At 33.9% G+C, this 27,002-nt stretch overlaps 1 protein-coding gene across 6 annotated transcripts in view; it reads right to left on the reverse strand.

Moving 5' to 3' along the window:
* Positions 1–27,002, reverse strand: part of RAPGEF6 (Rap guanine nucleotide exchange factor 6) — a 198,127-nt gene that overhangs the window by 148,173 nt on the left and 22,952 nt on the right. For all 6 annotated transcript variants that reach the window (XR_837223.3, XM_031448949.2, XM_031448951.2 and 3 more), the window contains exons 3-4: positions 26,808–26,864; positions 22,642–22,725 (exon numbers count right to left, since the gene is read on the reverse strand). Coding sequence is in view for 5 of the 6 variants with exons in the window: in XM_031448949.2 (XP_031304809.2) it covers positions 22,642–22,725; positions 26,808–26,864 (141 nt within the window). In the remaining variant the exon portion in view is untranslated. The remainder of the gene's footprint in view (positions 1–22,641; positions 22,726–26,807; positions 26,865–27,002) is intronic.

The raw sequence follows: 27,002 nt of genomic DNA on the forward strand, positions 1-27,002 counted from the left end.
GACAGGTGTCAAAAACGAGATTTAAGCTACAAAGAGGAGCCAATTAAAATTGGAAAACTCATTTGCTGAGATGAGAGCTGACCTAAAGGCTGTACAAACCAAGCTAGATAATGCAGAGGAATGAATAAGTGACCTAGGAGACAGAACAGCACAAAGCACCCAATCAGAACAGCGGAGAGATAAACAAATAAAAAACAATGAAAACAATACAAGGGACCTATGGGATAATATAAAGCATGCCAATCTATGCATAATAGGGGTTCCAGAAGGGGAAGAAAAAGTAAAGGGGATTGAAAAGGTATTTGAAGAAATCATGACTGAAAACTTCCCAAACTTAAAGAAGGAATCAGATATCCAAACACAGGAAGAACCCAAACAGAGCCACACCAAGACATATTATAATCAGGATGGCCACGATTAAGGAGAAAGAAATGTTCCTAGAGGCAGCAAGAGAAAAACAAAGAGTGAGTTACAAGGGAATCCCCATAAGGCTCTCAGCTGATTTCTCTACACAAACATTACAGGCCAGAAGGGAGTGGCAAGATATATTCAAAGTCCTGAATGAAAAAAAGATGCAGCCTAGGATACTCTATCCAGCAAGGCTATCCTTTAGAATAGAAGGAGAGAGAAAGAATTTCACAGACAAGCAAGAACTAAGAGTTTAGCAACACTAAACCTATGCTAAAAGAAATACTGACAGGTCTACTCTAAATAGAAAAGAAGCAGGATGCTACAAAAATGAGAAATCATAACTGGAAAGGTGATAACTACCATGAATTCCAAATAGAATAAACACAAAATTGTAAAAGAAGACATCTAAATCATTAAAGAGTGGGAGAGGGAAGCAAGGAAAGCCACTGTGGAAAACAGTATGGAGATTCCTCAAGAGTAGGAACAGACTTACCATGTGACCCAGGAATCCCGCTCCTGGGCATATATCCAGAAGGAACCCTACTACAAAATGACACCTGCACCCCAATCTTCATAGCAGCACTATTTACAATAGCCAAGACATGGAAACAGCCTAAATGTCCATCAATTGATGACTGGATAAAGAAGAAGTGGTATATTTATACAATGGAATACTATTCAGCCACAGAAACTGACAACATAACGCCATTTGCAGCAATGTGGATGTTCCTGGAGAATGTCATTCTAAGTGAAGTAAGCCAGCAAGAGAAAGAAAAAATCTAAAAAAAAAAAAAAAAAAGAAAAAGAAAAACAAAAAAAAGAACATAAATACAAAACAGAAACAGACTCACAGACATAGAATACAAACTTGTAGTTGCCAAGGGGGCAGAGGGTGGAAAGGGATAGACTGGGATTTTAAAATCTAGAATAGATAAACAAGATTATACTGTATAGCACAGGGAAATATATACAAGATCTCGTGGTAGCTCACAGCAAAAAAAAAATGTGACAATGAATATATGTATGTTCATGTATGACTGAAAAATTGTGCTCTACACTGGAATTTGATGCAACATTGTAAGATCATTATTACTCAATAAAAAATGTTAAAAAAAAAAAAAAGACCCAGACTGCCAAAGCAATACTGAAGAAAAAAGAATGAAGCTGGAGGAATAATCCTCCCAAACTTCAGAGAATACTACAGAGCTACAGTAATCAAAACAGCGTGGTGTTGGTACGAGAACAGACATATGGAGCAATGGAACAGAATAGAGAGCCCAGAAATAAACCTACACACCTATGGTCAATTAATCTTCAACAAAGGAGGCAAGAATATACAATGGAGAAAAAACAGTCTCTTTAGAAAATGATATTGGAAAAACTGGACAGCTGCATGTAAAACAATAAAGTTAGAATACTCCCTCACACCATACAGAAAAATAAACTCAAAATCCAAAAATGGGCAGAAGACCTAAACAAGAAATTCTCCAATAAAGACATACAAATGGCCAACAGGCACATGAAAAAATGCTGAATATCACTAATTATAAGAGAAATGCAAATCAAAACTACAATGAGGTATCATCTCACACCAGTCAGAAAGGCCATCATTCAAAAGTCCACAAATAATAAATGCTGGAGAGGAAGTAGAGAAAAGGGAACTCTCCTACACTGCTGGTGGGAATGTAGTTTGGTGCAGTCATTATGGAAAACAGTATGGAGATTCCTCCAAAGACTAAAAATAGACTTACCATATGATCCAGCAATCCCACACCTGGGCATATAACCAGAGGGAACTCTAATTTGAAAAGACAAATGCACCCCAATGTTCATAGCAACACTATTTTCAATAGCAAGACATGGAAACAACCTAAATGTCCATTGACAGATGACTGGATAAAGAAGTTGTGGTATATTTATACAATGGACTACTACTCAGTCATAAAAAATAATAAAATAATGTCATTGGCAGCAACATGGATGGACCCAGAGATTATCACTCTAAGTGAAGTAAGCCAGAAAGAGAAAGAAATATATGATATTGCTTATATGTTGAATCTAAAAAAAGACAAATGAACTTATTTACAAAACAGAGACAGACTCACAGACATGGAAAACAAACTTATGGTTACTGAGGGAGGGGGAAAGGGGTAAGTATAGATAAACTGGGAATTCGAGATTTGCAGATAATACTATATATATAAAATAGATAAACAAGTTTATACTGTATAGCACAGGGAACTATATTCAGTATCTTGTAGTAATCTATAATAAAAAAAGAATATGAAAATGAATATATGTATGTATATGTATGACTGAACTATTATGCTGTAGTCTAGAAATTGACAGAATATTGTAAACTGACTATACTTCAATTAAAAAAAAAGACAGTATGGCATGAGATTAACTTACAGATTAATGAAACAGGACACAGAACAAAATCTGACCCATACAGATATGTTCAACTGACTTTGGACAAAAGTGCCCAGGGAATTCAGTGCGGGGGGGGGGGGGAGAAGATATTCTTTTCTATATAGTTATGAAACAACCAGGTATCCATACAGGAAAAGAAAGTAAGATCTTAGTGTAATGAACAAAAATTAATTCAAAGTGGATCAGAGATATAAATTAAAAAAAGAAAATAAAATTCTCACAGCAACAGAATTATTATACATGTCCTAGATAAGGGTTAGGAAGTTTCCTTCCATATATCTAGTATTTTTAAATTTTTATCATGAACAGGTTTTGCATTTTTGTCAACATTTTTCTCTGTGTTTACTGAAAGGACCATGTGTTTTTTGCCCTTTCTCTTACTAATACAGTATACTCCATTAACCAACTTATGGATGGTAAACCTCTTTGCTTTCCTATGATAAACCCAACTTGCTCACATGTCTAATACTGTCAATATACTCCTGGGTTTGGTTTGCTGTTATTTTCTTAATAATTTTTGCAAGTAAGTTCATGAGATAACAATCTGTAGTCTTACTGTGATGTTTTTGTCTGGGTAATAATACTAGATTACCAGAGTAATACTATATTCATAAAAGAGGATGAAAACATTCCCTCTTATGTCTTCCAGAAGAGTTTGCATAGGATATGTAGTAATGCTTCATTAAATTTAAACATTTAGCAGTAAAGCCATCTGGGCCTAGGCATTTCTTTGGGGAAATACATATAATTATTATTTACTTTTTATAAGTCTGTTTAAAGTTTCTATTTCTTTTTGAGTGTATTTACAGTTATGTATGTCTTTTTAAGACTTGTCCAATTTTTGTTAAAAACTGCCTTATAAAGTTCTCTATTTATACTTTTAGGATAGTTACACCCTCTCTTTCATGACTGATTTTGATAGTTTCTGTCTTCTCTTTTATAAATGGTCATTCTAAATCAAGGTTTAACAATTTTGTTGATCTTTTCAAAGAACTTTTCATTTCACTGATTTTCCTCTATTGTTTTTCTGTTTTTTATTTCATTGATTTCCACTCAAGTTTTATTTCTGTTTGCTTTTAGTTTACTTTGTTATTCTTATTCTTAAGATGGAAATTTAATATGAATGGAGGTCATTCTTTTCTCAAAAATGTGCTATAAATTTCCCTCTAAGGTCCTTCAGTTGAATCCCATCAATTATGATGTATGTTCATTTTCATTAATTACAGAATTTTTTTTATTATTTTACTTTTTTATTGATGTACAGTTATAATGTGCAAAATATTTTCTAATTTCTGTTGTGACTCTTCCTTAATCTATAGGTCACTTACAAAAGTATTGTTTAAATTCCCACATTTTGCTCTAGTATTTATATTTCACTTCCAATATCCTCAGAGGACAAACTGTATGACTTCAGCCCTTTTTAATTCGTTGAGAGTTGTTTTATGGCCTAGAATATGCTCTATCTTGGAGAACAATGTTTTGAATCTGAAAAACATTATGTATCAGATCAAAGTGGTTGACAGTACTTTTTTTTTAAGTACAGTCAATTATAATCTGTCAATTTCTGTTGCACAGCATAATGTCCCAGTCATGCATATACATACATATATTCATTTTCATTTTTTCACTAAAAGTTACTACAAGATATTGAACAGAGTTCCCTGTGCTACACAGAGGAAACTTTTTTTAAATCTGTTTTTATTTACAGTGGCTAACATCTGTAAATCTGAAACTCCCAGATTTATCCCTTCCCATCTCCTTTCCCCGGTAACCATAAGATTGTTTACTACGTCTGCAGGTCTGTTTCTGTTTTGTAGGTGAAGTCATAGAGTTCTTTATAAAAATTTTGAGATTCCACACATGAGTGGTACCATATGGTATTTTTCTCTTTCTGGCTTACTTAGAATGATGATCTCCAGGTCCATCCATGTTGCTGCAAATGGCATTATTTTATTCTTTTTTATGGGTGAGTAGTATTCCACTGTACAAATACACCACAACTTCTTTATCCAGTCATCTGTCAATGGACATTTGGGTTGTTTCTATGTCTTGGCTATTGTATATAGTACTGCTATGAACACTGGGGTGCAGGAATCTTTTCAAATTAAGAGTTCCCTCCGGATATATACCCAGAAGTGAGATTGCTGGATCATATTGTAGGTCTATTTTTAGGTTTTTGAGGAATATCCATACTGTTCTTCATAATGGCTGCACCAAACTACATTCCAACCAGCAGTGTAGGAGGGTTCCCTTTTCTCCACATTCGCTCCAGTGTTTATCACTGATGGACTTTTGAATGATGGCCATTCTGACTGGTGCGAGGTGATACCTCATAGTAGTTCTGATTTGCGTTTCTCTGATAATTAGTGATATAACAGTACTTTTAAAGCTTAGTCTTAAGCAATTTTTCAGTCTAGTGGTTCTACTGATTATTCAGAGTAGAATTTTGAAATCTCCAGCCATAACTGTTAAATTTCTATTGATCCTTTCTATTGTCAGTTTTTATCTCTTGTACTTTGGAACTCTGTATTTAAATGTACATAGAGTAAAACTGTTGTGTTTGTAATATATTGATCCCTCTAGTAATATTTCCTATCTTACAGTCTATTTCCATGGATACTGATATGATCATTCCTGTTCTCTTATAAATACAATTTGCCTAGTATGTCCCCTTATATCCCTTTACTTTCAGTGTATTTGTGCTGTGAAGCTAAAATATCTCCTGTAGACAGCATACAACTGGATCTCTGACTGTTATGGATCTGATCATCTGTCTTTGATGGGTATGTCTAAACCACGCACATGTAATGAAATTACTGATGTGACTGCAAAATGTTGTCTGCCATTTTACTATTTATTTTGTAAATGTCTCATGTATTTTGTTCCTTTTTCTCCTTCATTGCCATCATTTCTGTTTAACAAATATTTTTAGTGTACCATTTTAATTCCTTGGATGGTTTTTAAAAGCTGTCTTTTGTTATATTCTTCATGATTTAACTATAGACTACAATATGGATCATGAATAACACAAAGCTGTCCACTCTCACCGCTTTCAACCAATACTGTACTAGAGATTCTAGTTAGGGTAATTAGGCAAGAAAAGAAATCAAAGGCACACAGAATTTTAAGGAAAGAATAAAACTGTCTCTACCAAAAATGACTAATCCTGTATGGAGAAAACTGTAAGTACCTACCAACTTAACTACTAGAACTTAGAGTATATCAAGGTCACAGGATATAACATCAATATATAAAAACCAATTGTATTTGTCTATACTTGCAATCAATAAAATAAAAATGAAATTAAGAAAACAATGCCATTTAGGGAAGCATCAAAAAGAAAAAAATTCAGAAGCAATTTAACAAAAGTCTAAGACTTATACAATAAAAACACAAAATATTACTGAGTGAAATTAAAGATGATATAAATATATGTAGAAACAATCCATGTTTATGGACCGGAAAATGTAGTACTGTTAAGACTGCAAGTCTCCCCAAATTAATCTACAGATTCCAAATATTCCTAGGCTTCCAGTTTCTGATTAGGCATTCAAGAAATTTGGAAATTACCACTCTGTTCTAATAAGTAAAAAGTTGAACAAACTGAAAAATCAGTAACTTTTCTTAGATCCCTAAGAGGAGTGTGGTAACAAGGGCAAATCATTGTCCCCAGATTGGAAAGAATGACAAATACAGAAAATCAAAACTTAGAGCAGCAATCTCAGAGGAAACTAGTGCCAGGGTAGGGAAAAATTGGAGCATAACTGACAAACTGCTAGAAGCTCAGCATGGACTACTATGAGTTAAAAACTCTAGGAAGACAAAGGCACTGTAGAGACCTCAACTCTTTTTTGAGTTTACTTCCTGAAATCTCTACCAGGTTCTAACAGTGACTAACAAAGCCCCTTCTGCTTCTGGCGCAGGAATGAAAAGGAACCACTCTGAAGCATGCCACCACATTCTTCTTAAGAACGTCTGCCCTGAGGAGAAACTATTCCATCAGAGCCTAACAAACCTGCAGAAAGGGAAACATCTAAGTCAAGTTGGCTCTAGCCTCCTATTTGGAGAAAGCAGCAGTCCTGTCAAACCTACAGGGAGGGAAAAAAACCTAAGAAACATGTAAAATTCACAACCCAAAGGCAAAGGCTCACTAAAAGAATGAAACCTATTAAAAGAACTATAAAATACACTTCCTACCCCAACACCTTACTATCGTATTACTAAAGGTCTATTTACAGCAATTCCTTTTACCCAGGACATCGTGTCTGGCTAGCAAGAAAAAGTTATAAGGCATTCTAAAGGGCATAAAATACAGCTGGAAAAGACAGAGCAAGCACAAGAACCAGACTCAGATGTGGTAGGGATGTATAAAAATAATTACACACAATGACCAAGTGGGATTTAACTCAGATATGCAAGGTTGGTTCAACATTCAAAAATCAATCAAAGTAATCCATCACATCAACAGGCTATAGAAGAAATATCATATAATCATATCAACAGATGCAGAAAAACATCTGACAAAATGTAACACCTATTCACAATAAAAACTCAGTACACTAGGGAGAGAGGGACTTTCTCAACTTGATAAAGACTATCCATAAAACATCAACAGCTAATATCACACTTACTGATGAGAAACTCAATGCTTTACCTAGATTAAGAACTAAGGAATGATGTTCACTCTCCACCAAGGCTTTTCAAGATCATACTGGAAGCCTTACCTAATATAATAAAAAAAAGTATATAAAAGGTATACAGATTGAGAAGACATAAAACTACCCTTGTTTGTACATGACATGATTGTCTATGCAGAAATCTTGAAATAATTAACCAAGAAAACTCCTGAAAACTAGTAAGCAATTACAGGTGAATATACAAAAGTTAACTACTTTCCTATACAATAGCAAGAACACATGGAATTTAAGCAAAAAACACAATGTCATTTACATCAGTATTCCAAAAAATGCAATACAGTTGCTCCTTGAACAACACGGGGGTTAGTTAGGGGGTGCCAAACCTTCTTCCGTCAAAAATTGGAGTATAACTTTACAGTCAACCCTCCAAATCTGCAGTTTCAAACCTGCAAATCCACCCAACTGCAATTCCTGTAGAACTATACAGTTTAATGAAAAATATCCACATATAAGTGGACCTGTGCAGTTCAAACCAGTGTTCTTCAAGGGTCAACTGTCTTAAGGTAAAAATCTAACAAAATCCATACAAAATCTGTATGAGGAAAATTATAAAACTTTAATGAAAAGTATCAAAGAAGAACTAAATAAATATAGAGATATTCCATGTTCATTGGCAAGAAGACTCACTGTTGTCAAGACGTCAGTTCTTCTCACTTGATTGATAAACAATGCAATCCCAATCAAAATTTAAGCAAGTTATTTTGTGGATAAATAACAAACATAACATTGAAAGGAAAGAACAAAATCAAAGGGCTGACATTATCTGACTTCAAGATTTACCACAAAGCTATAGTAATCAAGACACTCTGGTACTGGTGAAAGAATAGATCAGTGGAACAGAATAGAGAGGCCAGAAATAAACCTCCATAAACACAGTCACCTAATCTTTGACAATGCAGCACAATGGAGTAAAGTCAGTCTTTTTAACAAATGGTGCTGGACAACTGGACACCCACATGTGAAAAAAATAACCTAGACATACACTTTACGTCCTTGACAAAAATTAACTCAAAATGGACCACAGATCTAAATGTAAAATGCAAAACTATAAAACTCTAAAAGGTGGGGGAAGGGTAATAGCTCAGCGGTAGAGTATATACTTAACACGCACAAGGTCCTGAGTTCAATTCCCAATACCACCATTAAAAAAAAAAAAAAAAAGAAAGAAAGAAGGAAAAAAAAAAACCCTAGAAGATAAAAATACAGGAGAAGACCTAGACTCTGGGTGTGGCAACAACATTTTTAGCTACAACACCAAAGGCATGATACATTAAAATATCATAAGCTTTGATAAGCTCAACATAAGTGTGATAAGCTGCACTTCATCTAAATTAAAAACTGCTCTACAAAAGACACAGTTAAGAGAATTAGACAAGTCACAGACTGAGAGAAAATATCTGAAAAGGTAATTCTGATAAGAGATTGTTATCTAAAATACACAAGTAACTCTTAAAACAATAAAACAGATAACATGATTAAAAAATGGGCCACAGACCTTAACAGACAACCCACCAAAGAAGATATACACATGGCAAGTAAGCACATGGAAAGATGCTCCACATCATATGTCATTAGGGAAATGCAAATGAAAGCAATGAGATACCATTCATTTAGCCATATTAGTATGGCCAAAATCCATAACACTGACAACACCAAACGTTGGCAAGAATGTGGAGCAACAGGAACTCTCATTCACTGCTGCTAAGAGTGCAAAATGGTACAGCCACTTTGGAAGACAGTTTGGCAATTCCTTACAAAACTAAAAATATTCTTGCAATATACTTCAGTAATTATGTTTCATGGTATTTACCCAAAGGAGTTAAAAACTCATGTCCACAGAAAAATTTGCACTTGGATGTTTACAGCAGCTTAATTCATTAATTGCCAAAACTTGGAAGCAACCCAGATGTGCTTCAGAATGTGAATGGATAAAATAAACTGTAATACATTCAGATTACAGACTAGTATTCAGTGCTAAAAGAAATGAGCTGTTAAGCCATGAAAAGACACAGAAGAAACTTAAAAGTATATTTCTAAGTGAAAGAATCCAATCTGAATACACCACATACTGTATGATTTCAACTATATGCCACTTGGAAAATGCACAACTATGAAGACAATAAAAGGTAGTGGTTGCCAGGGGTTGGAGGAAAGGAGGAATTAATAGGTGGAATTCAGAGGAATCTCAGGGTTGGAAAACTACTCTGTATGATACTCTAATGGCAGATATGTATCTTTATATATTTGTTCAAACACATAGAATGTACAATACCAAGAGTGAACCCTAACATAAACTATGTACTTTGTGTGATAATGATATGGCAATGCAGGTTCAACAACTGTAACATATATACCACTCTGGTGAGGGAAGTTGGTAATGGTGGAGGCTATTCAAGAGTAGGGGCAGAAGGTTTATGAAAAATCTCTGTATTTTCAGCTCCATGCTATAAACCTAAAATTGCTGTAAAAAAATATGCTATTTGGAAATAAATGATATATCATTTCTTCTAAAAATCCCATCAGACTTTATTTATAAATCGACAAACAGATCCTCACATATATATGGAAAAACAAAGGACCTAAAATAATCAAAACCATTCTAAAAATCAACAAAGTTGTGAGACTTACAATACTGATCTGAAACCTTACAATAAAGTCACAATAATTAAGACAGTAGTATTGGTACCAAGATAGAAAAAGTTACATGAAACAATAAATATTAGTTCAGAACAAACAAACAAACATCATACAATCAACTGACTTTCAACAAAAGTAACAAGGCATTTCAATGCCTTTTCATCATATGGCACTGGGTCACCTGGCTATCCTTAAGCAAAAAAATAAAAAGTAACAAAAACAAAACTAAAAATTAACTCATAATGGAAATAGGCAAAAATCTAACAGCTAAATCTGAAAATGATCTAGAAAAAAATCCAAAGAGAAGGTAATTGTTAGGTTAGGTTATGCAAAGATACTATGAAGAAAAGAAAAAGATAAGCCACAGAAAAAATAAAATTTATATGCAAATCATATATCTGATAAAGAACTTGTGTCCAAAACATAAGTTCTTACAACTTGATAAAACACAATTGAAAATCAGGTATCTCATAAAAATTTGTATCCAAAACATATAAATTCTCACAACTTGATAAGACAAACAATACAAATGAAAAATAGTGAAAAGCTCTGAACATACATCTCAACATAGAAGGCACAGGAATGCCTAATAAGCATGTGAAGAAATTCTCAACAGTACTAGTCACTACTGAAATCCAAATTAAAATTACACTGAGATAACTATAAACACATACTACAGTGGTAATAATCAAAAACACTGCCAATACCAAGTGATAGAGAGGATGTGGAGAAACTAGATCCATTATATGTTGCTGGTGAGAATGTAAAACAATAGTCATCTTTTAAACAATTCGGCCTTTCCTCAAAAATTAAACATACAACACAGCAATTTCACTAATGGACATCTACGAAAGAAATTAAAGTGCACAGACTATATGAAGATATGTGTGAATCCTTGATAGCAGCGTTATTCACAAAAACCCCTAAACTAAACAATAAAAATTTTCAAAATTTTCACCTTCTCATGAATGGCTAGAAAAAAATGTGAAATCTTCATAGAATGAAATACAACTTAACAATTTTTAAAAAAGAATGTGCTATGAGTGATATGTGCTAAAACTGGGATGAATCTCAAAAACATTATGTTAAGTGAAAGAAATCAAAACAGAAGACTAATCTAAAATATTTGCAGAAGGTAGATATTATCTATCATATTAACTGTAAAAGGCATGAGAAAACTTTTTCAGGTAATGTTAAGTCTTCTAAAACTGTGACGTGCCAATGTATTCATTTACTATATATTACTGTACTGTAAGCGTGAGATGGGTCAATTTTATGGTATGTCAATTATACACCAATAAAGCTATTTTAAGAAAATTGTCTAAGAATACACAAAAGAAAATCTTTACAAACTTGGAGTAGGTAAAGATCAGTTGAAAAAAAGCCTCCTTTGGACTTCACATTTAAAGTAGTCACCACAAAAAATAAAAAGGCAAGACACAGTCTGAGAAAAGTATCTATAATACATATATCTCACAAAGATATATAACTAATACAACTCAAAAATAAATAGATAACCTCAAAAGAATTGAATCAGCTTTCCACAAAAGACACATGAGTGGTCATCAACTACATGCAAAAATGTTAAATATGATTAGTTATCATGCAAATGAAAATACCACAGTGAGATCTCACTACAAGGACACCAGAATAGCTAAAATTAAAAGAGAAATCATATCAAGTGTTGAAGAGGATGTTGAACAAATAGAATTCTCATTAACTGGAGGTGGGAATGTATGTAAATGGTAAACCACTCAACAAAACATTCTGGCTTTTTTTTTTTTTTTTAAGTTAAACACATCACACAACTCAGCCACTGTACTCGAAGGTATCCACTTAGGAGAAGCAAAAACACGTCTATACAAATATTTCTACGTAATTGTTCATAGGAGCTTTTTTGTAATAGTTAAAAATTAGAAACAACCTTAATGTCTTTCAACAGATGAATGGATAAATACATCATGGAATATCCAAATAATGCAATGCTACTGAGCAAATTTACAAAATGAACCACTGCTACACACAGCAACATCAGAGAATCTCCAAAACATTATGCTAAGTGAAAAATCTTAGACATAAAAAGCTGTACATGATTCCATTTGATAAAACAGTAGGAAATGTAAACTGATCTATATGTCAGAAAGCACAACAGTGGTTGCCTGGAGATGAGGGCCCAAGAAAGGAGAAATTATAAACAGACAACTACATAAAAGGTATTTATGAAAAATTTAGAGTTATAATTACACTTGGTGAAAAACTGAATGCTTCCACCTTCCAATCACCAACTCCCCTTTTGGAATGAAAACAAGTAAAAGAAATCTACTCTTACTTCATCTCTTCAACACTAAACTGTAGTTTCTTCCCAGCACAATAAGGCAAAAAAACGGGGGGGAGCATTCACATTAGGAAAAAAAAGAAGTAAAATTATCTATTCGCAGATGACAAGATCATTTATTTAGAACATCTTAAGAATCTATAAAACAGCTACTAGAACTAATACATGAATTTAGTAAGAATGCAAAATATAAGATTAACATATACAACACTTGAACACTAAAAACAAAATACTGCTGTGAGAAATTTAAGAAGACTTAAATTAAGAATGATCACTTTGTTTACGGTTCAAAAGAGTCAACTGTTAAAATGTCAATACCTCCCAAACTGGTCTATAGATTCAGTGTTTTCCCAGTCAAAATCCTAGGCTTTTTTTTTTTTTACCTAATTAACAACCTGATTCCAAAATTCATAAGGAATTATAAAGAATCTATAATAACAATTTGGCCAAGTTGGAAGACCCATACTACCTTATTTTGTGATTTATTATAAAGCTACAGTCATCAGGATAATGTTGTAAGGGCACCAGGTAAAAAAATATATCAATTAAATTTGAACAAATATGCAAAGGATAGAGAAAGGATAGTTTTGTCAAAAAATGCTATTGGAATAATTGAATACCCATAGATAAAAAGCTGAAATTAGACCCATATCACATACCATGTAAAAAAAAAATCTCAAAATAGATCACAGACCTAAATATATCATAGTAAAATCTAAAACTATAGAGCTTCCAGAAGAAATTATAGAAAATAATTCTTTGTGATCTTGTGTTAATCAAATATGTCTTATATACAAGAAAAACAGTTCATTAAAGGAAAAAAACCTGATAAAATGAACTTCATCAAAATCAAGTTCTTCAGCTCTTCAAAAAATAATTAACAGATGGAAAACACAATCCATCGAGTGGGAGATATCTGCAAGTTACCCAACTCTTAAAGGACCTATATACAGCATATATAAAGAAATTAAAATAAGACTAAAACTCAAAAATAAGAAATTAAACATGTCTGCCACCCACCTCTCCATAACCCTCCTCCCCCAAATGGGCAAAAAATTCAAAAATACACTTTACAAAAGATATACCACTGACAAGCACATGAAAAGATACTCACCCTCATTAGCCTTTAGGAAAATGAAAATTTAAACCACAATCAGGTATCATACCAATCAGATAAGTCAACTTAAAAAGACTGACCTTACCAAGTGTTAGTAATGATATGATGTGGAACAAATAGAACTCTCATTCACTGCTGGTGGGAATATAAAATGGCACAACAACTTTGGACAAGAGTATGGCATTTTCCTGAAAGGTTAAACATCCACTTACTACATTAACCTAGCCATTACTAGGTATATATCCAAAATAAATGAAAGTATGTGCCCACATGAAGTGTAATAATTTAGCTATTCCATTTGTAAATATTTACTTGAGAAATAAAAGCGTATGTCCACAGTACACAAATGTTCATAGCAACAGTATTCAAAAATAGGAGACTTAAATGTCCATCAGTAGTTGAATGCTAAGCAAATAGTGGTATATCCAAGCAAATAATACTGCAATAAAAAATTAAATATTGGTACAAATAACATGGATAAACCTCAACATAATTTTACTGAGTGTGAGAAACTAAGCAAGAAAAGAGTATACACTATATGGTTCACCTTATATAAAATTCTAGAAAATGTAAACTAATCTATAGTGGCAAGAAAAAAAAATCAGTGATTCCTGGGGACCAGGGGAGAGAGCAAGGAAGGATGACAGAAGGTTTACGAAGAGGCATGAGGAAATTGTTGGGGGGGGGGGGTGATGAACATGTTCATTACCTTTACTGGTACTTTTATGGGTGTATACATATGCCAAACTTATTAAACTGTATAATACAAATACGTGCAGTTTAGTTTGTCAATTACACCTTAATAAAGTTGTTAAAAAAGACATAATTGAGAAAGTGAAAATGCAAACCAAATAATGAGATAAAATGTGGTCCAATACCTGTCAACCTGCATCATTCTTACAATAAACACAAACAACTCAACCTTCAAACAGGTGCATACACACACACACAAAACTTAGAGACTTCACAAAAGAGTACAGAGGAAGCAATGGCCAAAAAGCACAAGGAAAAGTGCTCAATATCATTAATCAGCAGGAAAATGAAAATTAAAACCACTTCACAGTGACTAGAGCAGCTAAGCTAAGACTGATGACACCACATGTTGGTGATTACGTAGAAACTGGAACAGAACTCTTACCCATTGCTGGTGGGAGTTTAAAATGGAACAACTACTGGAACACAGATCAGCAGTTTCTCACACATAGTTTATAAAACTTCAAGACACATTATAAAGCTACAGTAATTACAACAATGTCATATTTACTCAAGCACAGACAAAATCTAATGGAATAGATTTGGAGCCCAGAAACAGGCACACATATCTGTGGGTAACTGATTTATGCAAAAGGTGGCACTGAATTAAAGAACTGAATGAAAACGGGAGAACATAAAGGAATCTATATGGAAAATCACACTATACTACAGCATACTCAAAAGTCAATTGAAAGGAAAACAAGACAATTTCTAGAAAGTAATAAGGGAAAATACAGAAATATTTCTTAAGCAAAGGAACAAAAACAACAAAAGGAAAAGACTGAATTACTCTACATTACAGTTAAGAACTTGTGTTCATCCAAAGATACTACTAAGAGAATAAATAATACAAGGCAGAGTGGGGGAAAAGATACTCGCGACAAAAATAACCAAGCAAGAATTCTTATTCAGAATACACAAAGAATGGCCACATCTCATTAACAGAAACACAATGCATTAAAAAAAAAATAAGGAACACACTGAAGAAGCACTTTACAAAAAAGGTTATTCAAATGAAAATGTACTCATTAATCAGCAATCAGTAATTTGCAAATCAAAATTATAGTGAGATATACATATACTCAGTAGAATAAATGAAATCAAGCAGTCAAAAAGAAAATGACAATACTAAGTGGTGGTAAGAATATGGAACAATAGGAATTCTCATACATTGCTTTGGAATACAACTTGCAATGAACAATTAAAGCTGAAAATAGGCACATGCTGTAAACTAACAATATTCTGCTAGGTACACCTACAGAAATGTTAACAAGTGCATCTAATGTACAAGGATGTTCACAGCCGATTTACTTATAATAGCCCTCAACTATGCAAACAACGAAATAAATACTCATTAATGAGAACAAACTAACTATATGCAACAACATAGACACACCTCATAAACATAACATTGAGCCATAGAAAACATATATAAAAGAATACTGTAAGATTACATTCATATTAAGTTCAAAAGTAAAAAACCAAACTACAGCATTCAGTTGTGCATATCCTCAGGCTAAACTGATTCAAATTTAGGAAAATGTGATCTCTAGGGGAAAGAGAGTTGATATGAGAAAAGACAAGCAGGCTGCTTCCAGTGTGCTGGCAAGTGTCAATTTCTTGATCTGAGCAACGATTAGTCAAATGTTCAATTTATTATTAACTTGTTAACATGTACATATAGGTTACCTGCACTTTTCCCATTTAAGTCACAGAAAAAAGTTCCTATTTGGGTCAGAAATAGGAAAAATAAGTATTTGTTTTTGTCTACATATGTATTTAAAATATTAGAAAGATATGCAAGGCATTAACAGAAGTCGTTAGCTTTTTATGCAGATGAGCTGAATAGTGTGGATAATAAGAAAAGTGGAAATATTTAAAGTATAACTTGTATTACTTTGACTTCCAAATAGTACAAATTTATTACTTAGTCAAAAATTATTTTTAAAATTATATCTTTTAAAAAAAGGGTATTACTTCTGATGTTAGTGAAAGGTTATAACCATTTCCAACCTCACTGACTAGCAGAGTGCCTGACACATGCAGGCACTCAATAAATGTGTTCTAAATGAATTAATGCCTCAGTGCTTGAAATATTCTGACTGAAATGCTTATTCTCTCCTCCTCTGCCTAGCTAATCCTGCTTATCTGTAGAATCCATTTCCACAACTTCCTCCCCAGAAGTTTTCTTTCCACATCACACAGTAAGAGCCCAAAAGCAGTCATCCAAATCCAAGGTAATTCAGTCTTGTTTCATCCTAATACCATGGAGATGACAATCTATGCTTATTTGTTACATAAATGATTGTTTCAATGAATACAAGCAATAATTTTATTTAAAAATCACATGTAATGATGTCTATGCTTTCTTGAGCTACAGTGAAAATTTACTGTGACAACTAGAAAGAACTGAATTCTAGGGGAAAAAATTCAGATTCATTTCAAAATAAAGACAATTACATTTCAGATTTGATTTATTCCCTATCTCCCTTGTTTATAGTAAACTGTAAAATGTTTACTAGTTTAAATGACATGTAAAATTTCATTAAGAGATAAGAGGTTGTACTTTAGATGCTTTATTATAATGTATACAAAACTAGAGTTTGGGAGATAAACCTCATAAAAACTCAAAGACCTGCCCCCTCAGTTAAATTTCTGGGAGTTCCATGATTTGGGGCATGACAAAATATCCCCTAGGAGGTGAAATACAAGGCACCTCACAACATCTAGCACAAAAAGAGAGGCACAATTCTTGATTAGTTGTTTGGCATCCTAGAGGTAACCCATACTGAGTGACCCAATTTCAGAGTTGCCTGTAAGGCTGCCAGTAAGTTCAGGGTGCAGTATAAGCACTGTACCACTTGGGCTTTATGATCCAGCATATTCAACAATGGATTGATTATTTAGTGTTCATGTCAAACAGAGATGCTCTAAGGAATCTCAAATCATTAACATAAGAATTACAGTGCAAACCTCTAGGATTTCTGAAGTACCTATGCCCTCTTCTGCAAATAACTATTCTACTTTTGAGAAACTACTTCTGGCTTGCTACTGGTCCTTGCTGAATGCCTGACCATGGGACCTCAGGTGACTATGTAGCCTGAACTTCCCACCATGAACTACATACCTAGCCTTAAGGGTTGGGCATGAGCAGTAGTAATCTATTATCAAATAAATATAGTGTATAGGAGACTGAGTTTACCCAGGTCCAGAATAAACTGCATGAGCAGGTAGCTCAGACTGCTTCAACACCAGTTGTGTATGCACTGTCCCCTCTACCTCAATCTGTGCTTGTGCCTATGCCCACCTGGGAAGTTCCTTACGACCAAGTGGACTAAGGAAGAAGAAACCTGAGCCTGTTTCACAGTTGAGTTGGCACAACATGCTGGTATTACCCAAAAGTAGACAGCCCCACTCAAAAGTGACCCTAAAGGAAGGCGGTGAAGGAAAAATCCTCCTAGAGAATAGAACTTCAAGTAGTACATTTGGCTGTCCATTTTATCTGGATTGAGAGGTGGCCAGAATTACTGATCTAAACAGATTCATGGGCAGTTACTAATGGTTTGGTTCAATGGCCAGAGACTTGTAAGGAACAGGATTGGAAGACTGGTGACAAGGAAGCCTGAGAAAAGGTATGTGGAATGGGGACAGTCTTCGAAGATAGTCTGTGTCCCGTGTGAATGACCAAAGGGCATCCATTGCAGAGGTAAACAAAATGACATGCTCTACAGATGTCAATCAAACTCCTTCCCCAGCCACTCCAGTGCTTGTTCAATGGGCGTATGAATGAAATGCCCATGGCGGCAGAGATGGAAAATATGCACGGGCTCAACTGCTAATGTTACTGCTGGGTACCTAGACTGCCAAAAGCAGAGACCAATACTGAATCTCTGATATGGCACCATTCCTCAAGGGAACCACTGAGTCACCTGGAAGCAGATTATTTACATTGGACTTTTTCTATCATGGAGGAGGCAGATACTTGTTCTTACTGGAATAGACACATTCTGGAAATAACCTGCCTTTCCTGTACCTAATGCTTCTGCCAGCACCACTATCCACAGGCTCACAAACTACCTTAAATATGGCCTCTATTCTAGACAGTATCATTTTTGACCAAGGAATTCATTTTGCAGCAAAGGTTTCTGTCTCTCCCAATAACCAGAACACATCGGTCTGGTATTCAAGGTGTGGAAATAGGAGTGGCTCCTCTCATTGTTAAACCTAATAACTCATTCACAGAATTTTTGCTCCCCCTCCGTAAAACTTTGAGCTCTGCTGGTTTTGAGTCTTAGTGCCCAAAAGATTGCTTCTACCAGGAAACACAATAGTTCCACTGAATTAGAGACTTCCATCTGGCCACTGAATCAAAAGGCAAGAAAAGGGGTTATCCTACTAGTCTGAGAGATTACTCCCAATCACCAAGAAGAAACTGAGTTGCTGCATACAATGGCGACCAGGAGGACTACATCTGATGCACCAGGGATTCTCTTAAGCCCCTTACAGCACTTCCATGGTCCACTGTTAAAGGTTAACGGAAAACTACAGCAATAAAAGGGGGAGGCGGTAAGACAAGTAAAGACCCTTCAGAAATAAAGGTTTTGCGTCTACCATCAGGTGAAGAACCCAGAACAGCTGAAATTCTAGCTGAGGGCAGAACTACTGAATGAGTAGTGAAAAAAGGAAGCTAGAGATATCAACTCATTCATATGGAAGCCAAGTAACCAAAGGAGTACCAGTTATTTAGTGCTGCTCAAATCCAAATGCATTATTTCTCAGTTTCAAATATACTTTGTATACAAGCTTCTGCACAGCAAAGGAAACCAGAAATAAAACAAGAAGAAAACCTACGGAATGGGAGAAAATTTTTGCAAGTGAAACCGACAAAGGCTTGATCTCCAGAATATATAAGCAGCTCATACGACTCAATAAGAAAAAAATAAACAACCCAATCCAAAAATGGGCAGAAGACCTAAACAAGCAATTCTCCAAGGAAGACATACAAATGATCAAAAAGCACATGAAAAAATGCTCAATATCACTAATTATCAGAGAAATGCAAATCAAAACTACAATGAGGTATCACCTCACACCAGTCAGAATGGCCGTCATTCAAAAATCCACAAATGACAAATGCTGGAGAGGCTGTGGAGAAAGGGGAACCCTCCTACACTGCTGGCGGGAATGCAGTTTGGTGCAGCCACTGTGGAAAACAGTGTGGAGATTCCTCAAAAGACTAGGAATAGACTTACCATATGACCCAGGAATCCCACTCCTGGGCTTGTATCCAGAAGGAAATCTACTTCAGGATGACACCTGCACCCCAATGTTCATAGAAGCACTATTTACAATAGCCAAAACATGGAAACAGCCTAAATGTCCATCAACAGGTGACTGGATAAAGAAGAAGTGGTATATTTATACAATGGAATACTACTCAGCCATAAAAACCGACAACATAACGCCATTTGCAGCAACATGGATGCTCCTGGAGAACGTCATTCTAAGTGAAGTAAGCCAGAAAAAGAAAGAAAAATACCATATGAGATCGCTCATATGTGGAATCTAAAAAACAAAAACAAAAACAAACAAACAAACAAAAACAAAGCATAAATAAAGGACAGAAATAGAGTCACAGACAGAGAATACAGACTTGTGGTTACCAGGGGGGTGGAGGGTGGGAAGGGATAGACTGGGATTTCAAGATTGTAGAATAGACTACACTGTATAGCACAGGGAAATATACATAAAATGTTATGATAACTCACAGAGAAAAAAATGTGACAATGAGTGTGTATATGTCCATGAATAACTGAAAAATTGTGCTGAACACTGGAATTTGACACAACATTGTAAAATGATTATAAATCAATAAAAAATGTTAAAAAAAATATACTTTGTAATAAAGGATCTGGATTTAGTCAAGACTCTCCTTTGCTCAGCTGGAGATGTTAAAGCTTTATCAGTAAAGGGTGCTAGTAGAAGGACACTGCAGTAGAAAAGTGTTCTTTGCTCTGCAGGGTGTGTGTGTTTAAGGCAAAGGGAGGTCCTATCTCCAGATTCAGGGCCCAGCTACACCCTAGCACGAGGTAGGGGAATTCTACTGCTTATCAGTCCTGGTCAGAGGTTCTCTTCCTGACAGCCTTGACCTAACAACTGTGGACAGTTCTGGTTCAGGGCAACCAAGTGAACTTCTCCATTATCTATTGGACTATTCTCCAACAGGGTCTGAATTTCAGTTTTAGGGAGAGGGTTCCTCTTTCAAGTTTGTTCCTTCCTTGGGTATTCTCCCTTAGCTCTTTTATCCTTTTAAGTACCTAATTCCTTGAAATAGTTAATAATTCTTAAAACTGTCCCTGTTCAAATTACTATGTGGTTTCTCTCGACTCACTGATATGGGGAGTAATAATTACCTTAAAATCTACAGAAATAAGCTCTATTTTTATAAACTGGAACACTATTAGTGCTCCTTCTCCTATAATACATAGTACTCATATTCTGTTGATTGTAATAATCATATCCTAATGCTATTATGCTACAATAATAATATTAACGGAAGCCAAAAATTATTTGATGTTTAATATATGCTAACTATTATTCTAGGTAGTTTATTGCTATTGACTCATCTAATCCTAACAACCACCCTACAACAACCTATTACAAGTATCACTCAAACACAAAATACAAATATTCTGGAATTGTTCATTAAATAACAAATAAACTTCTTTAATAACCATGTTTGCTGTGAAGTTCATGACAGTTACATTAAAGCATACCATGACTGATGTTTAAAAAAATTTTCATTCATTTCAATTATTTTAAAGATAAACTTCATTGTCTTGATCACAGACTAATGGTAAATTATCATGGCTGGTTAGTAGCTACATAAAGTCCTTACAACAAATTCATGACTGTTCATAACAGCAGAAAACAGAAGATATTCCAAAGAATACTAAGATTCCTAAAACATAACTGTAACCATTATCAACCCAGGTTATTCTGTCTCTCTGTAATGAGTAAACTACTAACTCATTACAAATCATTAAAGTGAGTTTCAGAAACACAGGAGAAAGGAACAATAGCCAAAATGCTTAAATAACCAAGAATTATATACTTTATTTGTAAAAACAGCCAATAACATGTTTTATTCTGTAGTCATGAAGCACAGATTTCATTTAACCAAAGGCTGATGATGGAAAGTTTCAAGGCTCAAGACATGGCTTTAAAAATGGCATCAAATCTGAGGTGCCCCATACCATCTATCGAGTAGACTGGAACTTGGTACTCAAATTTAATCATTTTGCAACTAAATTAATTCAGCTGCAATAGGAAGTCTTGTTTTAAAAGCCTAAAAACCTCTTCTCGACATTATTGGAAAAGAGTCACTAAAAAATTACATTGTTATGTCATCAAATTATAATTTGAAGGCAGAAAATCTTAAGAATTGCTAAAAGATCAACATTTCTAAGAATATGGTATCTCACCATCTTTTCAACCACTATTCTCTTTTTGTACCTAATTATCTTAATGGTGATAATTGACAATTACTTATAACAGCCAGGCACTGATCTAAGAGCTTTATATACATAAGCTTATTTATTTATCAAAACTGGCTTATGGAATGGATTCTATTATTGCCCCTATTTTACAAATGAGGAAACTGAAATACAAGGGGATTAAGTAACTTGCCCCAGAAGCAGTAGAACTACTTCTGACGTGAACTCATGCAGTTTGGATCTAGGAATGTCAACTCTGTAATTGCTACTGAGAACTCTCCGTAAGTAGTTTGTTAAAACCTCATAAAGACACTGAAGTAGGTACTCTTATTATCCTCATTTTACACACAAGAAGACTAAAATTCGTCCAAAGTCATAAAACTAGTAACTGATAAAATCAGGATTCTACCCTCATCTGCCTTACTCTTTCAAAAACCAATTTCTTAACTATTAAGATATATTACCTCTCTAAAACATAGCAATGAACCCATCAGATAAATGAGATCAAATCTCACATACAACTAAAGATCAAATAGCAGTAATGTATCATGGTGTGTGCTAAAGATTATACCCCCAGAAATATGGAATATCAGTTGATTCCTGCCAAGTATTTCCAATAGTACCAAAAAGCAAAGACATTTATAAAATGTATTACCTACTAAGAGAAAACACACAACCTACATAAAATAGTTTTAACATAAGAAATAAATAAAATTAATAGTTGTAATTACCAAATGCACAAAGCAGCAAATGTAAACATACCTGCAAGGAGGCAAGACCATGGAGTCTTTCATAAGCACAGATCCAGAAAGCAGGATATACCAACATCTGGCAATAGTTTCTGAACTGTTTAAATGAGTAAATAAATACAAACATTTACATGTATATAGATTCAACACAAAATACAAAACATGAAAAATATCCTATAATATGATAAATTAAAAATTAACTAACACTCCTTGGAAGTTCTGCCTGTTTCCAAAGGTTTCATACAGATCATGTTCACATCTTATATAATCACTATCTTAAGACACAGGGTTCAGCAATATATGTTTATTAGCTCTACCTTATTAATTTATATCATTAACTACATAGTCCTCATTTTTGTGTACTGGATCACCATATCTGATGAAGTTTAACTTAAATATTGTACTACATGTGAATATTAAAAAATTCTATTTCTGATAACTTCAATATATATTAAAGACAACACTGTTTGGAATTCACAAGTTTATCAATGTTCTGTCTTCACTTTCAACTATAATTTGGATCATAATGATCTATTTATTTCTCTTAAATTTTACTCTGACAGAAATAAATAAAATGCCTAACCAGTCTTTCATTTTGTATGTATTTAAGCAATAAAAGAATATCAGATGACTTAAGTCCATAAGTCCACCAGCATCTTTAGTTCAGTTAAATCTCCAATAGAAACCCAGAATCTTGTTAGATGTGTTTATAATATAATCTTTTCCATCTTTCTCTTAAATATCTTAATTTACTATGCCTACAAATTCAATTAATTCCAATATGTATATAATTCTAATATTTATAAAACAAATGTTTCCTCTGAACTGAAGAACTGTGTATCTGGTTATCTATCTGACATGTCAGCTTGTATATGTAACAGACAACTCAACCTCAATGTGTTCACAATCTACATCATTATCATTTCCTTTAAGTTTGATTTTTTTTCTAGTATTCTCTGTTCTCAATGAATAGTATCATTTTCCATCCAGAAATCTAAGCCTGCATACCATTCTACAGAGCAAGCAAGGGTGAGTTTTCTGGGTAAATCCTATTGCTTATGATGAGAAGGAAAAATCATTACCAACTTTCTACTGCGTACTTCAAAGTTCTTTATATCCACATGCTGTCCATATTCACTGAGAGAAGATACAAATGGCTACATATCTCCTACTTAAGGTTCTTTGTTTAGAAATTTCACTTTCTTGTTCTTTCAAAACAGGACTTTTATAAATTTATGAAGGAATAAAATCAATGAAGGGAAATTTTGTCCAAAATTAACACAGAAGAAAGCTATGACTGGATGCTACCACAAGCCTCCAATTTTTAATCTCACTAGGCTAAAGCAGTCATGAAGTTGTCAAATTCTCCTATTAATGCAAGAAAAACCCTAAAGCTCACTCCTACCAAGAGAACTATGCCCACTCATGAATCAGAAACTGTTCAGATCTTGCAAAGAATTCCACTCTCAGAGCAATGCCTCTGATAAGTACACAAGGAAAGTGAAAGTCTTTTAATGTGGGGCCACGCTATCTCCCTTCTCTCTGTAAGCAAATGATCTAAGAATAATCCACCAATCCCTGACTTTAAACTCTTTAATTAATTTCCACATTCATTTTTAAAAATTCTTCTGTTTATGATTAGCCAGATACAAATCTATACAACTCTTTAACGCTAATTTTTCAACAGCTTCATTGAGGTGTAATTACATACCATAAATTCACCCATTTTAAGTGCACAATTCAATGACTTTTATGAAATTTATGAAAAGAACTGTGCAAATATCACCACAATCCGGTTTTAGAACATTTCTATTAACACAAAGAGAACTCTTATGCCTTGTTTGCAGTCAATCCCTACCCCCAACAATCTGCTCTGTCTCTACAGATTTGTTTTTCCTGGACAGTTCATTTAAATACAATCATATAACATGTTTTGTTTCCATCTTGCTTCTTCCACTTAGCCTAATTTTTTAAGGTTTGTCCATGCTGTAGTGTGTATCAGTACTTTATTCCTTTTTACTGCCAAATAGTATTCCACTATGCAGATATAGGGCATTCTCTCTATCCATTCACAGGACATTTATATTTTTTCCAGTTTTAGGCTAGTATGAACAGTGCTACTAAGAACATTTGTGTACAGTCTCTGTATGCACATAGGTTTTTATTTCCCCTGGGTAAATTTGTAAAAGTAAAATTACTGGCTCATATGGTAAAATTTTAAGAAACTGCCAAACTGTTTCCTAATGTGGCTAAATATATATACCATTTAGCATCTGTACCACAAATATATTAGGATTCCAAATGTCATCAAATCCTCATCAACACTTGTTATTGGCTACCTTTTTGACTGTAGCATTCTTTTATTTTTTACTGAGGTAACACTGGTTCATACTACATAAGTTTCACATGTACAATGCTATATTTCTGCTTCTGTATACCCAGTAGTGTGCTATCAAAAATATAGTTTCCATCCATCACCATACAGGTGATCCATCCCCTTTACCCATTTCACATCCCCACAACTGCAGCTATTCTAATTGGTATAAACTGACAGTTCATTAGTTTATGTGTGTGTGTGTAAGATAAGGATCTAAATGAACATTTTTACATGTAAATACACAATTAACCCAGCACCATTTGTTGAAAAAACTGTTTTCCCATTGAAATGCTTTAGCACCTTCATCAAAAATAAACTGTCCACTGGTGGCTCCTTTTTAATCTTCAGTTGTGTTATACCCACATTGTGTGCAGATCTTAGCTACAAAGCCATTTTTTAAAAAATTCCAGAAACTGTTTATAAACCTAAGGGTTTATATCTGGACTCTAAATTCTGTTCCAATTATCTATAAATCTATGTATTTCTTTGATAGCACTTCTATTTGCGTAGCAATTTTAATTAACTTTCTCTCCCCTACTACACAAGGTCATAAGGATATATCCTGTGATTTCCCACCATTCTATAAACAGGCTAAGTATAACATATAGCAGGCAATTAGTGAATGAATCAACAAATAAACATATATAGCTATTAACCATACGAATCCAGTAAATACTGTAGATATAATAAATACAATGCATAATGAAACATTAAAGTCAACACCATTCCTCTATACCAGCTGAATCTATATAATAAAAGAGAGCACTGCTGACAAAACTTCTGAAAGAAAAAACAGAGAAGAATATCCTCAAAATCTTGAAGAGGGCAAAAATATTTTAAACACAAGAACCACTGTTCACAAGGGGAAAAACTGAGAAAATCAGAAATTTCTCTTCTTCACAACATGCCATTAATAGAATGAAAAAGCAAGCCACACAGTGGCAGAAAGTATTTGCAACTTATGTATCCAACATAGGACTTGGATTCAAATTCATAACATTTCTACAAAACAATAGAAATAAGACAACCCAACTAAAATATGGTCAAAAATTTGAATCAGGATTTCATAAAGGAGCTATCCAAATAACCTACAGAAACATGAAAATCATTTATTATCATTAGTAAGCATGGAAACAAAAATTAAATCACAATGAGATAATAAAATGAAATACGTATGTTAGATTCTATTAATGTTAGAATCTCCTAAATTTGAGCACATGCATTTTCAATCCTTTCATTCCTAGGAATATTCCTAAGAGGAATGAGTCAAAGGACACAAAAAGACATGAACAAAATGTTCAGAAACTTACTATTCATGATAGGAAAAAACTGGCAACAACCCAAATATCAATTAATAGTGCAAAGGATAAACAAATTATGTTATTTTCATGTAACTGCATACTATAAAGCAATGAAAAAGAATGAATACAAAAACACAGAAGAATCTCAGACATCTGGGAAGTGAAAAAAGCCTGACCAAAAGATTTTTGTCTATATGAAATTCAAAAAGAAGTAAAACCAATCTATGATGATAGACATTAGAACTAGATTACCTTTCCAAGAGAGGTGACAAGAGCCTTCTGAAGAGCTGAAATGTTCTACATATTCACTGGGTAGTAGTTATACAGGTGTATATATTCATGAAACCTGTTACACTGTACATCTTTTGTGAGCTCTATGTATATTTCACAGTTTATGACTGTATTTCAATCTCCTCTACAGAAACTATTCCAGAATCAAATGAATTTCAATGCTTAAAATCCAAATTTAAACATTATTAAGCAAATTATAGAAATACTTACCAAAAAAGAACTTGATTGCCGCTGTATCTCTCATAGCGTGCTCTTGCAGACATTAATCTAACACATTTTTTAAAAAATAAAAAATTTAAAGATTTTATCTTAAATTATTTCAAAATTGTTATAATCACAACAGAAAATGATCAGATCTACCACTAAATTTTTCCCTAGAGCTTAAAAATATACACACTAAATGCA

This window comes from Camelus dromedarius, chromosome 3 (genome assembly GCF_036321535.1).
Source record: "Camelus dromedarius isolate mCamDro1 chromosome 3, mCamDro1.pat, whole genome shotgun sequence".
In the NCBI taxonomy this organism is placed as follows: Eukaryota; Metazoa; Chordata; class Mammalia; order Artiodactyla; family Camelidae; genus Camelus; species Camelus dromedarius.